This window comes from Dunckerocampus dactyliophorus, chromosome 18 (assembly GCF_027744805.1).
Source record: "Dunckerocampus dactyliophorus isolate RoL2022-P2 chromosome 18, RoL_Ddac_1.1, whole genome shotgun sequence".
Classification (NCBI taxonomy): Eukaryota; Metazoa; Chordata; class Actinopteri; order Syngnathiformes; family Syngnathidae; genus Dunckerocampus; species Dunckerocampus dactyliophorus.
This window is the reverse complement of record NC_072836.1, coordinates 17,317,619-17,335,174: the sequence shown is the minus strand read 5'-3', so window position 1 is coordinate 17,335,174 and position 17,556 is coordinate 17,317,619. Positions and strand designations below refer to the sequence as shown.

Sequence of the window (17,556 nt, the reverse complement as noted above, 5' to 3'; positions counted from 1 at the left end):
GACTGGTCGCCAGCCAATCGCAGGGCACATACAAACAACCATTCACGCTCACATTCATACCTGTGGTATGATTTTGAGTCACCACTTTTAAGCACCTCAGATTTTATTTTTAGCTAATAAATAACATAGTATAACAATTTAGTAATAAGGCATTCATATAAAAATACGTTCTATTGTTATTTATTATTTGGTTCTTTCGTATCATATAAACTTTCAGCCATTTATATAAGTCATTATTCAGTCTATTAATTATATTTTGTTAGTTTTCTTACTAAAACAAGTGTGTCACTTTCCATTACGTCATCAATGTGCGACATCACTGCCGAATTGTGCTAATGGAGGAGCCGTCAACGACAACAACTTTGAAACAAGCTTTAAAAACCCATTTCGGGTTCAGCAACTTTAGATCTAAAGTGCAGGAAAATGTTATCAAAGCGGTTGTGCGAGGTAGGTCAAACAGGAGTATGTACGAACTTGCTGCTATGAATGGAGCTCTGCTAATTGCTAGACATTAGTAAAACAAAGAAGAGGTCATAACGCTTTTATTTTTTTGTTTTTAAATATGTCGGACTGGTTGTGTTGTTGCTAGCAGAGTTAATGTTGTGTCTTCCTGTAGGTGACAGGGATGTGTTTGTGTGCATGCCCACTGGGGCAGGGAAGTCTCTGTGTTATCAGCTGCCTGCTGTCCTGGCCGAAGGCATCACTTTAGTCATCTCCCCACTAATTGCGCTCATTCAGGTCAGTTTGTTTTTTTTAACCTCTATTGTTAAATCTGATGTAAACGTTTGTCACTAACCACAGTGTTTGCATTTGCAGGACCAAGTGTGCCACTTGAGGTCACTGAACATCCCTGCTCACTCCATCAACTCCAAGCTTGCAGTAGGCGAGCGCCGTTTGATACTCGCTGACTTACAGAGCAGGAGCCCAAAGCTGAAGCTACTCTACATCACTCCAGAGATGGTAGCTTCTCAATCATTCCAGCCTTACCTGACTGACTTGTGCTCCCGAGGCCTGCTGTCCTACATGGCTGTGGATGAGGCTCACTGTGTCTCCCAGTGGGGCCATGATTTCAGACCAGATTACCTCAAACTGGGTGAACTGCGCTCTCGCATACCTGGGGTTTCTTGCATAGCGCTCACTGCGACAGCCCCCAAAAACGTTCAAGATGATATTATTCAGTCGCTGAAGCTGCGTCTGCCTCTGTCTTTCACGACGCCTGTTTTCCGCTCAAATTTGCACTATGATGTCATCTTCAGCGAGATTCTTCCGAACCCCTACATTCACCTCCATGCCTTCATTCAGAAGGCACTGGCTCTTGGCAGCGGCTCCAGTGGACAGGTTGGTATTATAGAATGTTATACTGTTTTAACCATTGGGAGAAAATTCTCCCAATCCACTATTTACGCATGTAGGCAGGGGCACCGTAATGGAGGGGAAAGTGATGACAATTTCAAGTGCCCATGACTGACAGGTGCCCTTGAAAATAGTGGAAGAATAGATGTGTTTTCATTGGGCACAAAAAATATTTGGTCAAAAAAATGTATTCCCAGCATGCCTTGTGGCACTTGTTTCATAAAAAGTTGCTAAAGTTACATGTTTAGAGTTAACGTAATTGTTGTTTATTATTCCCCATAATAGTTATTCCCCTGCTCTACAGCATGCAGTATTTGGTCCTGAAAAAGCCCAACATCCTTAAAGCATGTGATGTTCTTGAACAGGGTTGTGGGATTGTGTACTGTCGGACCAGGGAGGGCTGTGAAACCGTAGCCTACCAGCTTACCAAGCTTGGTGTCCTAGCGAAGCCTTATCATGCTGGTAAGTCTTCTAACCATTGTGGGTTGTATGGAGTCACTTGGCTTTTAGCAAAAGCGTTCAATGTTTTTTGCATGCAGGTCTAAAGGCACAAGATCGCACAGAGGCTCAGAATGATTGGATGCAGGGGAAAGTTATTGTTATTGTGGCCACCATCAGCTTTGGTATGGGTGTAGACAAGGCCAGTGTAAGGTAAGGCAGCACATATGTGAGCTGTGTTGTATTTTCCGGTAAAGCTATAGCGTTACAGTTGTTTCCATCGATCCCACAGGTTTGTTGCTCATTGGAACCTTGCAAAGTCGATGGCTAGCTACTACCAGGAGTCTGGCCGAGCAGGCAGAGACGGACTGCCATCCCTGTGTCGCATTTACTACTCCCGGAAGGATATGGAGCAAATTAAATTCCTCATCCATAAAGAGGTGGCACGTAAACAGGTCAATATAGCAGTAACCACTCTAGTGCATCTTCAGCTCGGCATCATTTAAAAGATTTGACCATCTTTTGCCCTGCAGGAAAAACGCAACTCTGTAAAAGAATCAGACAAAGCAGCCGTTACAGATCTTGACGCCATGGTGTCGTTTTGCGAGCAGGAAAGGTAAGTAAAGACCACATGTACATAAATGTTTCTGTATTTATTGCCTTCAAGATAGTATAGACAAATACAATCATTATATATTCACGCTATTGCCTTTGGGAAATAGGTATCACTCAACTGTTTACACAAGGGGGATAATTGCGGTCTGTGGCTGTTTTATTTATTGGGCCGTGGCACATCCTAAAAATATAATTTAAGAAAACTTTACCAACAGCAAAAAATTGAAAAATCAGCAGTAATTTGTACAAGACTAAAGTCAAAATATTAAGGGAAAAAACTTTTAATCTTGCGAGAAAAAGTCATAATTTTACAAGAATAACATTGCAATAATATAGGGAAAAATAACATAATTTTAGTAGCATAAAGATGAAACACTAAAGGGAAAAAAAATTTAATCAAGTGAAAATATGAGTTACAAAGTTTCAAGAATCAAGTGAAAATATGGGAATGAAGTTGTAATTACGAGAAGGAAATTTACAAGAAGAAAGTTGAAATAGTTAAAAAACAGCAGAAATGGAAAAAACGGTTGTAAAAGTAAAAAAATAAAGAGAAAAAAAGTCCATCCATCCTTTTTCCATGCCGCTTATCCTCATTGGGATTGCGGGGGTATGCTGGAGCCTATCCCAGCTGACTCCGGGCGACAAGCGGGGTACACGCTGGACTCGTCGCCAGCCAATCGCAGGGCACATATAGACAAACGACTATTCACACTCACATTCATACCGATGGACAATGTTTTTGAAATGTGGGAGGAAACCGGAGTACCCGGAGAAAACCCACGCACGCACGGGGAGATCATGCAAACTCCACACAAAGATGCCCAACAGAAATCGAACCCAGGTCTTCCCGATCTCCTAACTGTGACTGTGTGGCCAACATGCTAACCACTTGACCACCGTGCAGCCCGAGAAAAAAAGTCATATTGAAAAATATGCAAAAATATAAAAAAAGGAGCAAAGACTGAAGTTTATACTAATAATAATATGCTTCATCTATATCACAAAGCTGAGATACAGTTTTTAAAATATATTTATATATATATTTATATATTTTTAATATATAATATACTGTAACTTGTCAGCAAATCTACGTAGGTTGGTTTACAAATATCAAAGTGGACCTTTCATATTTCAGTATATGGCCCTTGGTGGAAAAAGTTTGGACTCCCCTGGTTTATATGATACAGCAGAGCGCACAACCTGGTCACTCTTAAGGATTTGTTGCATGTATAGCAGAACTTTGTGGTTTCAGGATGATTGTCATCAAGTGACTGCTATAAATTTTATTCCAGTAATATGGAAATGTGCAACTTGATGTTCAGCAATAAAAAAGCTTTTTTATTACATGTATTTATACGTGGGCCGCACGGTGGTCTAGTTGGTAGCACGTTGGCCAATACAGGAACAGCCTGGAGATCGGGAAGACCTGGGTTCGATTCTCCCCTGGGCATTTCTGTGTGGAGTTTGCATGTTCTCCCCGTGGGTTTTCTCCGGGCACTCCGGCTTCCTCCCACCTTCCCAAAAACATGCAGGTAAGGTTAATTGGCTACCCTAAATTGTCCATAGGTATGAATGTGAGTGTGAATGGTTGTTTGTCTATATGTGCCCTGCGATTGGCTGGCGACCAGTCCAGGGTGTACCCAGCCTGTCGCCCGAAGTCAGCTGGGATAGGCTCCAGCATGCCCCCGTGACCCTAATGAGGATGAAGCGGTATAGAAAATGGATGGATTTATTTATACGTTTAAATATAGTTTGTGTGTCTCATCCTCCTGCCAAGAACAGTGTTATTGTACATGGGCAATCCAAGGAATGTTGATAGTCCTGAAAGTCTGGGAACTTCAGCAGATGTGTTTAGAAGTAAGTCAGGACATCTTTGTTAGTGAGAGTTGCTTTGTTTTTGGAGGGCTGAACACACCCTGCCCAGTTGCATGAGCAGTACTTCTAGTCCTGACACTTGCTCTCATTGTGCGACTTGGCAGCCTTGGCAAAAACCTGTTTTAAGTTTTGGCATGTAGTTTAGATGCTTGTAAATGTCTGCTCCCTCCTTTTGGCTTTGCTGCAGCAGCAGCAGCAGAAGCTTGCACAGATCACCACCGTCGTGATGACAACGACCACTGAAGGAGAGCAAATAAACAGTCACCGTGATTAGAATGCAGATTCTTTGTCATACCAGAGAGCAGAGACTCACTGATGAATGTTAAGAGGATGAAGAAAGCTCCCAGCTCCACGGGGGTGGCGTTTGGCAGACCCTGCAGTTTGGCCCAAATCTTGTCCAAGAGGCTCACTGCTTGTTCTTTGGGGTCCATCCTATGAGGCAACAATGATTACTGCCTGAATGCTTGGAAGTAGTCTGCACAGAATCCAGTTTGTTTACTTTCCTTCATGATCATGATATTTTATGTAAGAAAATGAAAGTGGGAGGAATGTTGTGAGAGAACAAGGCAGGGTATTAACCTGTCTGGTAGAGAGATGAAGGCGTGTGCTTTTTTTTTTTCCCTGGAGAGTTGTAATTAGAATGCTGATGAGAAAGAGCTCTCCTGACTTGACTCACATGTTCATGTGGGTTTATAAGATATCTATTAAGAGATGCAAGATGTTTTTTTTAAATACAGTCACATTTACTTTTTTGTTTATACAGGTGGTCCTCACTTTACTGTGTTCCGTGTTACGGCGTTTCATGGTCACGTACATGCTCCCATAAATTAATTAAAAACTCAATTTTGGTCCGTAAACACTAGATGCACTATAAAGATGGTAAAGAAGATAAAGATCGTATTGTAATGTCTACCCAGACGTTGTAAGGATGACAAGGAGGTGGTTGATCAACAATGTCTTTATTAGTCGGCTACAACCACTCCAAAACAACATCAGCAAACTCAACTTAGGCATCTTCCTCCCGTACACAAACATTGGAGGTACTCAGCCTGTCAAATTCAGGGCCCGTCAGAAATCACAAAACTCTTAAACACTACACGTAACTGCCAGTTTGCTGTAGTACTGTATCCTTGAGCATGTTAAAGGATCTGCTTCTATGAGCGTGACAGTAATACGTAAGTGGTGGAGTGTTTTTCTAAGTGTCCTGTGTACAGTGTGAGTGACATAAGTGTTAATTTAGGTATGAGTTCTGATTCACATCGCGTCGTAGGAACGGAACTCCTCTATACAGAATATTTATGGTTTGATACATTTGCATATGTCGCTGGCACTAACATCTTATGACATCAGGCCATTCAAAAGCCACACAATAGCAGCCTAAAGCTGTTATTGTCATGTAATACTTCATGTTTGAAAAAATAAATTGTTAAAAGAGCAATTTGGTAATGGTCCAGAACCACAACCCTCTGTAAAACTCCAAGTTCAGTATTGAACTCTTTCTCACTTTGTCTGCGCCGATGTACAGATTTTGATGCCTTTTCTACAAATCCAAACAAGGCACCTAAATTGTGTCTATTTATTGTGTTTTAACTGTTACCTGTAGCTACAGTATATATTTAGCATACAGTCACTAACAAGCTTCTTATTAAACAGTGCTTGATGATGTCTGGGAAAATATAACAGGTTTTAAAAGCTGCAGGCACTTAAACATGCACTTACCTGGGTGCAAAATATCAAACAACTTGTAAAAGGTTTGTCTATGAGCCTTGAACTACCATATTAGCACTAGTATAGTTTTCTGCCTCAATGTTCGTGTAAGCTATTTTTAACGACACACTTATTTTGTTAGCACAAGTAAACAGGATATGCCGCTTTTTATTTTATGTGGGCTTAGAAGGTGGCTTGACTTTTGCTAAAAGAGACGCAAATAAACTGAATCAACCTGAATAAACTTGCATCCTGAAGTCGTAGTTCCTGTGCTTTATTTACATCAGCGGGCATCCTGAAATCCTCGGTTACATTGGCATGAGACTGACGTCATTTATTGTTTGACTTCCGTGATTCCTACTATTTGGAGGTCCGACGTGGCGCATCAAAGGCTGGGTACTCTGTTATTTCTACGCCATGAATCTGCAGGTGTTTAGTTATGTTGGCCGTGCACACTCCTCTGCATGATGTTATTGTGTTGCAAATGTTGCACTGAGCCGACCGCGCTATTTTGTAAACGAAGTTAAGCCGAATTTTGTAGTCGCTGGTATTCTTCGATGGTGTTCGCGGCTATTTCTTCTGGCCATCGAAACTACGAATCGGAATGCGTTACGTCGATGCCGGAGACTCGATGCCCAACTGTAGTTGTGGAGTATGTCATGAATCAATCTTCTACTTTGCATAAATGGCCCTGACGTAAAACTGCGGCAGGAGTGGAGATTTTGAAAAACTCCTTTGTTGGTGTGTGTGTGTGTGTCTGGATGGTTTACGGTAGTCCCTCGCCGTTTCCCAATTTCACGGTTTTCACTCTGGTTGAATACAGCCTATTATTGGTAAAAACAACAAAAAAAGCCATATTTAAATAGCTTTTATATATATATTTGCCTACATAAAGCATTTGCAAGCATATAAATGGCTAAATGTACTAAAATATTAATATAAGGCATTCAGAAGATGCCTTCAAAGATGTGATGATATGTAGTATTCTACAATGGTCACGCGTAATGCTACCTTGATGAAACGATAGCCACTGCAGGAAGTACTGTTCAGAACAGGAAGTAAAAAAACAACAAAGAACTCTCCCAGTGTGAAATGCGTGAGTCTGTCATGTGTAACGTGTCTTATTTTCTTGTCCACTATATTGGGTAATACGTGTGTAAAGCTATGCTCTAACTATGAAGATATTCTATTTATATGTAAGGAATCGTACTTTACGGAAATTCACTTATTACAGTCGGGTCTGGAAGCACATGAATGAGGGATTACTGTATGTGATAAGAAACGTGTGAGATTATATCATGTTTTTAAACCTTATTTAACTACAGAAGGTGAAGTTATTGACTTACAGGTATTGGTTTAATTTTGCGCGGCAGTAGCCGCACCTGGGTGGTTTTTAAACACTGTATAGAGCTTAAATATTTGAGGTGTGCAGTGTTTTCAAAGATCAGTATAGGCCAAGCATTGTATTGGAATGGCTGGCTACTTTATTTACAGTTTGCACCATTTCTCCCTTACTGTACGTGTGCACAAACAGGCTCTGAAACACTCACCTGTGTTAGTTGTTGTCGTTCTCACACACTCTGCAAATCCCAGATTGTGACAGAGTGAGCAGACAAGTTGACAGCATGGCATGTGCTCCCTGAAGGAGTTACCTTTAGGAATGTGGGTTGTTTTTGTTGCTTGAGCGAGCCGTTCATCACCCAGAGGTCCTTAGACGCTACCTGTGATTAGACCTCATAGTTAGGAGAGATAATTCTTCAGGTAACTTCTTCAGATTCATGCAATAAACAAATCCAGTGTGTTCATTTCATCTTCTTGTCTTCAGTTTTAGTCGCATGTACTACTACATACTTTAGTTTGCTTCCTTCCAAAGATGATTCTGATTTTCAGTTGAGTCTTTCATGGGTGCCTCTGTCTTTCCCCACCTCCTTTGTGCAAACGCTTTTTCTCTCTCTTTTCGTGGCGTAGACAGGCACGTCCCCCCAGCTCCTGCAACCGAGTCCACATGTTGTTAAAGTGGCTCCAGACGCTGCCTTTGTTTGTGTGTGTGTTATGTAATACAGGATGTAACATTGAAGTGTGACGCCTGTTGTTGTTTTTAATTAAAAGAATAGATAAACCCATAGCAAGGGTTTTAGGTAGGAAACGTGGAGGAAGAGAGTGAGCACTTGATAGAAATGAATAGCAATTACTGTTCAAAAATTGTAAAATAATACCCCTTGTTTGTTCACTGTGTACTTGGTGTCAATTTACAAAAATGCCTTGTAAAAAAAAAAAATCCTCCCTCAGTTTTGTGTTATTTTTGTTGGGGTAATGAAACTGTAATTGACCAACTTTCTCACTAGGTAGCGCAACTGCACAAGCATACACGCTTTCTAAGAAGCATTACAGTGCAATATTATGTGTGTTGTATACAGGTGCACAAATTATTTAAATTATTTATTTTTTACTTGCAAAATTGACTAACATATCCATGTTCACACATTTGCAATGAACGAAGAAAACAAGAACACAGTCTAAACAGTTGAAATAGTTCAAGACAACTAATATTGCAAGCAGTCACTACAGTATTTAGTGAATGTGACTGTCCAGGAATGCAGTGTTTCCCACAGGACTGCAATCTACCTGTGGCGCTGGGTTGCGGGAGCAGATGACATTGTCGCATATTTTTCTATGTGTTTTTGCCTCTCGTCCACACCCAAATGTAAGTTTTTGTCTTTGAAAACTGAGGTTTCTGAAAACTCTGGCCAGAGTAGCTAGAATTCTGTTCATGTCCAAAAATGAAAGGATGCAAAGGCCACTGATATTTTGTCCCCATTTTTTGGGGGGTTTAATTTTCCAAATATTATTTTACTGTATTTATATATTTATAATTTACTTTATTCTTAAATAATCTTTGTAAATTTTTATCTTGTAATATTATGACTTTATTCATCATATAACTTTTTCCCCAACTTTATTTTCTAACAACTTTTTGTATTTCTCATAATACAACTTTTAAAAAACTTTTTAAACAACTTTTTATATTTTTCTTTAATATTTCAGCATTGTGCATTATTTTTTCTCATAAAATTTAGTTAATTTTTTTTTTCTTGTTAGAATACGTTTTTCTCTTAATATTTTGACTTCATTCTTATGACATGACAACTGTTTTTTTAAATGTCTGCTTTTCAAAATCAAATTCCAACTATTTCAACTTTCTTCTTGTACATTTTCTTCTTTTAATTCTGGCTTTATTCCCACATTTTGACTTTATTCCTATTAAATTATTTTCCAAAAACTACCACTTTACGTTCTCTAAGTTCTGCTTGTTTTTTGTAATCTTACGACTTTATTTTTTTTACATCTTCAATAGTTCAACTTTATGCTACTATTTTTCCTCATAGTATTACGATGTTATTCTAATAAAATTACAACTTTTTCTTGTGAGGTTGCAACTTTTTCTCTTAATATTTTGACTTTATTCTTATGACATGACAACTGTTTTTTTAAATGTCTGCTTTTCAAAAAAATATTCCAACTATTTCAACTTTCTTCTTGTGCATTTTCTTCTTTTAATTCTGGCTTTATTCCCACATTTTGACTTTATTCCTATTAAATTATTTTCCAAAAACTACCACTTTACGTTCTCTAAGTTCTGCTTGTTTTTTGTAATCTTACGACTTTATTTTTTTTACATCTTCAATAGTTCAACTTTATGCTACTATTTTTCCTCATAGTATTACGATGTTATTCTAATAAAATTACAACTTTTTCTTGTGAGGTTGCAACTTTTTCTCTTAATATTTTGACTTTATTCTTATGACATGACAACTGTTTTTTTAAATGTCTGCTTTTCAAAAAAATATTCCAACTATTTCAACTTTCTTCTTGTGCATTTTCTTCTCGTAATTCTGGCTTTATTCCCACATTTTGATTTTATTCCTATTAAATCATTTATTTTCCAAAAATTACCACTTTACATTCTCTAAGTTATGTTTGTTTTTGTAATCTTATGACTTTTTTTTTTTTGGACATCTTCAATAGTTCAACTTTATGCTACTAAAATGACGTTATTTTTCCTCATAGTATTACGATGTTATTCTCATAAAATTACAACTTTTTCTTGTGAGGTTGCTGATTTTTCCTTTTTTTTTTTTTAGCAAATGGCCCCAGGGCTGCACTTTGGACATCTTTGACTAAGGGAGTCCTGCAGTCTCGCTAACAGATCAATACTGCACGTTGTCATTGTTAGATAGCCTTTGCTGCGACTGATAAACCTGACAATATGCCTTCTGTTGTCTATCAGTTGCCGCCATGCCACCATCTCCAAGTTTTTCGGGGACAAGCCACCAAACTGTTCAGGTGCCTGCGACTGCTGTTCCAACCCGAAAGTTGTGCGAGCCCAGCTGGAGAGGGTGTCGGTCCTCAACACCGCCATCAAAGCTCAGAGCAAAGAGCCCAAAGGCCCGTTTGGTTTCCACCAGAGCGCCTATGAGGGAGGAAATAAGGGATATGGCTTTGAGAGGCAAGATAACATTTATACTGTAGTAAATCTGCCTCTTTTGCATGGACTGATTTGTCACCTTGCACCTCATAGGTTTGACGAAGGTGAAGGCTTTATCGAAGATGATGCCAAGAGGAAAAAAGAGTTTTCCGACTTCTTCAAGCAGCAGATGATGCTCAGGAAGGTATTGTCATCACATACGCCTGAGCACTTTTGTGTTTCCTTGCTTAAAATCGACAGTGTGTGCAGTGTTGGTGTTGTGTCTCCACACGTGTTCACCCACTGTGGGCATCATGTCTCTCTTATGCTAAATGAATCCCACATGTGCAGAGAAAACAACTAGTCCTCAGCAGCTGGAGCTGGTCCAGACAGTTTGCACCACTTGCAATGTTTTGATTGTAAAATTGTAGAAACAAATACTTTCTGTATGTTGCAAGTAAATATGATCAACTTGATTTGTCTATGAAGATGTGGATTTTGTATAAAAATATGATAGCATCTAACCCTAACTCTAAATATTGCATTCTGGTAAGATATAACCCATAACACAAATGTAAATGGGTGGTATAGTGTACAAACTTAATAGATGGGCAGTTAATAACACATTCTAATAAATACACAATCTAAAATACCAGTTCTTGTCCGTCTAAATTAGGAGTTTTTCATGGACCCCTGACAGAGAGAGCATTTTCCACGGGCCCCCTTATAATCCTCATAAAAATAAAATACAATTTTGCCATTTGTACTAGATGCCATAGGAATTATTTCTAGTTCAAACATTTCAACATACTAGATACCTCTAATTTTCAAATCTTGAAGCAACAATGAATAACAAGTATAATGTACCCAATAATAATTAATTATTGTGTTATGTTTTGAGTACTAATTATTAGGTAATATAATGATTACTTCCCTAATAATTACAGAAAATGTATTAACTTTGTAATGAGAAAAAACATGAATTAACATTATGTGTTAGGAAAGGAATAAGCAAGCTAAACTATCCAAAGCCTATGAAATTTGTTTTGCTATTTTATATGGGGCTACTCCGTTAATCTGCATTTAAATATTAAATTATATTACAGGTAGTCCGACATTTAAATGTGGATGTAAGAAAATGTTGAGTGGAGGGTGATTAAGTCTATTTTGAAGCTCCTCAGAGTGGAATAGTGTTTCACTGCAAAGTTCTATTTGTAGTAAGCGAGGTACCAGCTGTTTTATGTTCCCCGAGGGGAGGATCACTGTCACACAGTTTGAAAATCCCTGTCCTATCGTACAGAATTATGGGCACGTGGAGTAGTAACTCATTCTAATTGACGTTTTATTTTGAGTTATCACCTGGAATGCATGTATTTTTAGTAGATATGTGAGTCAGACATTATCTTTATTTTTATTCTAGTGTCTTTGTCTTATTTTCTTTTTTTAGGGACCTGCCACTCAGACGGACAACTTTATTCCTCCAGGTAAAATTCAAATACTGCAGTTATTTTTATTATTACAGGGGGCTCATCTATTGCTGTGGGCTTGATCTTGCTGTGTAGATGCCGACTGCCCCCTCAGAGAGGCGAGCTGTCAGAGGATCCCCAGGCTCACTGTAAAGGTACAGCGCTGAATTTGAACAACACAAACACATTCCTCATAGCTGTGGTGTTCATTAGCACAGTTTCTGGAACTCAGTGACTCATGTGTCAGGAGATGTGGAGAGGCACGGTGGAGCAGTTGACTGTAAACATTGCTTAATATGCAGTGCGATGAAAATACAACCGGGTTGTAGTATTCAGCTTCTTTTCTTACATTAACAGGCTGGAAGGTGTGTATTATAAACATACAAAGATGTGAAAACAGTCATGATGATTGCTACGTAGCTATGCTAACTGTGAAGTGAATTTCGCAAAGTAGGATTCATAATTAATAAACTGAATATTTTCATAGGTTTGGCATGAAAGTCTGTTTACAATCTTCTAAATATGGTGGTTAACATTATTAGAGCCCTCTGGACATGAAATAACACCCCTATAGTCACCTTTACATTTGTATTACCAAATATAGTCAGGGAAAATAATACATATTAGACATGAATAAAATAACATAGACCCACACTATTGTCTCCTCAATGTATTGTAATGGCAGATTTAAATGGCTTTGCACGCATATTACCCAATATAGTAGACAAGAAGACATAAGAGTAAATAAGCCATTTAGGATGTGAAAACTCGTGTGTGTCACAGTAAATGTGTTCCCTAGGGAACCTTAGTAGTGGCAGGCGGACAGATCATGTGGGGGACAGGAAATGATGTTGGAAGTTTTAGCTTGTCGGGGGTTATGGCCCCAACAGTAGCATATATTATTATGATTATGTTTTTATTATTGTGCCTGTTGTGAGATTTAAACCTGCAATAAATACCTCTTCTGGCGAGCACGTCTGATGCTTGTCTCACTGAACAATTACTGACACCTAGTGGCTAACATAGAATAGTGCATTCGCAATTAAAATGTTTCTTCACCTTTGTATTTTTATTTTAGTTCATTTAGTTAGTTTATTTAGCCATTCTTATGCCTGAAAATTGTTAATTTAGGCTATTATGTATTTTTACTAGTGTGAATAGATTTTCTAAACTTAGTGTTTATATTTTATTCGACTGCTGTACATCATGATAGCTCTCTAACGTCTTGAACACAACTTATTCAATACATTTTTAAAAAATCACATTGTTTTTGTGTGCCCGCGTGTTGCTAGGTAGAATTTATAGGTCACATTAGTCAGTCTCAATAAAAAACAATGGCAGACACCAGTAGGTTTCCTTGGCAACTTGAAAACATGCAAGAGAAAAAAGATAGCGGGAAAATAAGTCTGAATTATGAGAAATTTCTTCTAACCTTTGATTATATATCAATTATAAAATACAAGAGGAAGGGTATTAATAAGCTTTTTTCACCACAGCGAGATTGTTGTATCCGGTGTGGCATTAACTCACCTTACCAATCCAAAGAATTAATTATTGTGTTGCATACCTGCTGAATTGCCTCTCACATAATTCATCCCTGTTCAGCTCCCAGCAGCTGCCATGTTATAAGTCACGTGTCAATGGAGGGCTGAAACACTGCATGTTTTCTCTCCAACCAGTTTCTCCAGCAGGTGATGTAATTGATGAGCTCCTTCCCTCAAATTGAAGGAGGTGTTGATCATTAAAATCACCTGCTTTATTGACCGGCTGGAAAGAAAACCTGCAGTGTCTTGGCCCTACATGGCACGAGTTTGACACCCCTATTATAAGTAATTTATTTTTGCTGTACATTTTTAATGTTACAAAAGACTTACTTTATATTTTAGACCAGAGAGCACTGCCTGTGCCTCTTGCAGGAGGCCTTATATGGCCACCAGGGGGCAGACGACCCATTCAGGTAAATATACAGACACAAAAATCCTAAACATTGTTGTTGTTTTTTTTCATAAAGTATTATTTTACACTCCCATAATGAATTGTTGTGTTTCTTTTCAGCTCTCTTCTATCCTTAGCTGTAGATATCGAACATGAGGTGTTCAAGAGCTGCAAGTCTTCCAACTTGTACAAAGCGGCCATATTAAAGAAGGTTCTGCCTCCATGTGCATCACTGATGTTGTCCTTCCAAATTGTGTTCATATAGGACTGACTTGTTTTGCCCTCAAGGTGTCCGAGATGAAGAAAGCGCCTGCTGTAACGGAGGAGGAGAAGAGCTGCGGTGGTAGCGAGACCATGCCAAAACACGCAGAGGAAGCCGCCTCCTCTTCATCCTTTCCTGAAGGGCTGCATGGGTTCAAATCTGCATCCGAGGTCTACTCCGTAAGTCAACGTACTGAAAACTTCTAATTCCGTCAAGTGCTACGATTCAGTCCTTGAATGGTAAACCCACCTCTGCATGTAGGTTAGTAGTACCTCATGTAATGTTATCTTACCTAATTATTTCTCCAGATGAAGCGTAAGAGAGTTGGAGCGGGCCACAGTGGCTCGTCCAACTCCTACCTGGCTGCCAAGGATCTGCTGAAGCCCTCCATGGTGGACAGCACATATGATGAGGGAACGCCAGGTGGTGTGCGAGAGGAGCTAATGAGAAAATGGAAAGATAAGGTCGTGCCTATAACATCATCTAGCCATGCCACAGCAACAGTCTCCTCCCTCTCCACCTCGAGTAGCCCAATTAAGAGAGGGAAACCTGTGAGCAAGAAGCAGCAGAAGCTGGCGGAAGCTGCAAAAAGTTCTCGCAGCATCTCGCAATATTTGGAGAAGACTCAAGCGACAATGGAGCGAGATAACCGAGCGGATGCGCTGCCATCCTATAGTGCTGCGATGGGTCCAGAGGAAGACATTATGGAGGCTGAAGGTGGAGCTGTGGAGCCAGTCACTCAGGATGAGAGGAAAGCAGAAACCAAACCAGAGGTCATTGTGATAGATGATGACGATGATTATGATGGAGAGGTGGTTCAAGAGACTTCAGAACGCAACAATCTGCAGTCCACCACAGAGTAAGACACACTGAATGCACCATGTTCTGAAACATATCTATTTTTGATATATTACCTATTTGTTTTTTTTATATGGTAAATATAAGTTCATTGAAGAATGTTCCAATTTCTGTGTCATTATGAGTAATATATTTTTTTTTATTGAGTCCTGAGTGGGGAAATGTACAGTACAGTGGATTTCTGCACATTTGCGTTTAGCAAAAGTCTTTTTCCCTCAGAAAATAGGCCATTTTTTTTGCAGAAAACGCATCTAATTCAACATAAGTTGGTAGTAATTTATAAATATGTGATAATACAGGTAAAATGTACAGCATACATTTCTTTATGCTTCTCTGATCATGTTTTTCTGTCAAGGGTTGAGATTTTGCAATTTATTCGGTGGGCCTCAAACGCACCATAGTTGTGTGCTACATTCATATGTTTAACCACAGAAGCTCTAGCTTTGACAGGCAATCCGGTGTCAAAACTTGCAGCAAGGTGAACTGCAATTAATATATGATTGTAAGACTAGCAAAAACGCCTTCTTTAGCCGTTCATTAGCTGTTTGTTCATTTGAAAATGAGGGATATTTTCTAGTAAATAAGGGGAAATCTTTTCTTTCCACGTGCAAAACAATACGATTTTTTTTAATGGTATTTATAACCCGCAAGGCATGTGGGTTATTCCTGTTAGGGAAGTGTGCGTTTTGGCCTTCCAGTTTGCCGCGTGGTTTACAAATTAACATAAAATCGTATTATTTTGCATGTAAGTTAGTGTCTATTTCGACCTCAAATGTTTATTAATTGATTTTGCAGGTGATAAAAGCCTTGAGTGAGGTGTGTGCTCTCTGCTCTTGTACTCATTCCATCCGTTTTTTTTTTTTACCTAAAGACAGAACACATCTGTTGAAGACCACAGCGCCTGTGTAATACAAGAGGTACATCTCTCTGATGGAGGATGCGTGTGACGTTCAATGACTAACCAGGAGCACTGTCCCAGCAGGCGTGCGTTTCGGAAGCCAAACAAGAGCAGCCTCCTCCGGCCAAACGAGGCCGCCGCGAGGGGAGTCGCCGGAAAGTAACCTTTGACCCCACCGTGCAGCAGAGAGTAGTGCAGGATCCGACGACGACTGTGACGCTGAAGGAGGCCGCTGACGTGGTGGTCCGCTACCTGGATCCTTTTTACATTCGGGGGAAATTTGCTAACAAGGTGCGAGAATAGTCATGTCTCTTGCTGCTGAAATTCTACATAGATTTTCTCACTCTTCTGTTTGTAGGACCTGTTCAAGTCCTTCGCTCGCTTTTTGTCTCACCTTCTCGCAGAGGGACGGAGCCTGGGAAAGGGTCAAGGTAAAAAGGGTACCACCCAACTTGTGCGCACATTTGATTCCTCACGCTTGTTTCTGTTTGCCTGCAGTGAAAGCAGAGGCCAAGGCGCTGATTAAGCAGTTCTTCTCCAAGGTCAAACGCTGCGAGAGCGAGGCCGACTGGAAGCACCTTAAAAGACCGGGTTACTGTAAAACCGCACCCAATCAGGAATGATGGGAGAGGAAATTAATATTTTAGGGCTTCCTCTTTGTCAGTGCCTAAGCTTGTCTTGTCCCTGTGAGCTCAGGTTTCAACACACACACTCTCACTGATGCAGCTTTGCATATTCAAGCAATAAGGGCGAACTCAGACTAGGACATTCATACCGTGCTGGACTTGGGCGCCTCATCACTTCTATTCTGCTGTTTTTATGTATTATATCCTGTCTTCTTTCGAGTCATTCTGATTATTTTTATTGTGCAATGTGGGTGTGGGATTTGACTTTTGGATTATTTTGAGTCTTTGTATTTTCTGTGTAATAGAAAATGTGCCGGTTGACATTGTTCCTTGCAGGTTCTTAATGATAATCGTGCATTGCACTATGCTGAAGTTGACATTGGATCAGTGTGCTCACAATAGCCAGCTGTGCTGGACTGTGGGTGCAAATTGGGCTCCAGCACAGCACGATTGGCCTGGTGTGAGTACGCCCTAAAACACATAGTATTATTGCCTAAGAGGAGGTGCACTTTAGACTTTTTTTTTTTCCTTTTAGCGTTCCCATCAAACTAACTCAGTGATCAGTTTAAGTTTGCACTTATACCGGTAATGAACAAAAGCTGAAAGATGCAGTAATGTGAATAACCTTTTACATAGTAAGCTCTTCGGCTGAGGAGCGAAACGTCCGACACCTTCTTCACAGAAGTACAGATGACGTCTCAAGAAGCCTTTCCCTCGAGTAATATCATATTGTTTGTATTTAGTGTTATGATAGTGTTTTTTTTAATTGCTGCTATATTTGTCTTTGACTAATTGACTACAAAACAGATGCAATTCATCTGATACTCTTTTGTGGAAAGAATTGTAGTCCTTCAGTAATGTTTTGCGTTGGAGGCATAAGAGGCCTGTGGAGGAAAGCCAAAGAGCAACCTTTCCCCTGAGCTCCTCAGTGTTTTCAATAAAGAATGCACACAAACAGAAGAGACCCAGCCCAATTAGGCATGTAATGTGATTTGTGTTGATTAATAATGTCCTCAGATGGACAATAAACCTCCCTCATTTTATTTGTGTCTGTGGTA

General features: G+C 39.6%; 1 protein-coding gene and 1 long non-coding RNA gene across 3 annotated transcripts; one reads left to right on the top strand and one right to left on the bottom strand.

The window, feature by feature from the left end:
- The first annotated feature begins 72 nt into the window (after positions 1–72).
- Positions 73–17,547, top strand: recql5 (RecQ helicase-like 5). The gene is made up of 19 exons (XM_054758982.1): positions 73–447; positions 617–738; positions 817–1,338; positions 1,719–1,815; positions 1,893–2,004; positions 2,084–2,246; positions 2,325–2,407; positions 10,277–10,495; positions 10,568–10,658; positions 11,901–11,937; positions 12,016–12,074; positions 13,806–13,876; positions 13,975–14,065; positions 14,143–14,295; positions 14,425–14,975; positions 15,846–15,891; positions 15,957–16,163; positions 16,231–16,303; positions 16,371–17,547. The coding sequence occupies exons 1-19, from the start codon at positions 336–338 to the stop codon at positions 16,493–16,495; spliced, it is 2,934 nt and encodes a 977-aa protein (XP_054614957.1). The 5' UTR covers positions 73–335; the 3' UTR covers positions 16,496–17,547.
- LOC129170883 (uncharacterized) lies at positions 4,048–8,016 on the bottom strand. Of its 2 annotated transcripts, XR_008566695.1 has the most exons (5): positions 7,840–8,016; positions 7,641–7,709; positions 7,539–7,568; positions 4,595–4,713; positions 4,049–4,520 (listed from the first exon to the last, which is right to left on the bottom strand). It is a non-coding gene; the product is annotated as an uncharacterized LOC129170883 (long non-coding RNA). The 2 variants fall into 2 exon arrangements; XR_008566694.1 differs by having other exon boundaries at positions 4,048–4,520; positions 7,539–7,709.
- Positions 17,548–17,556: the final 9 nt, after the last annotated feature.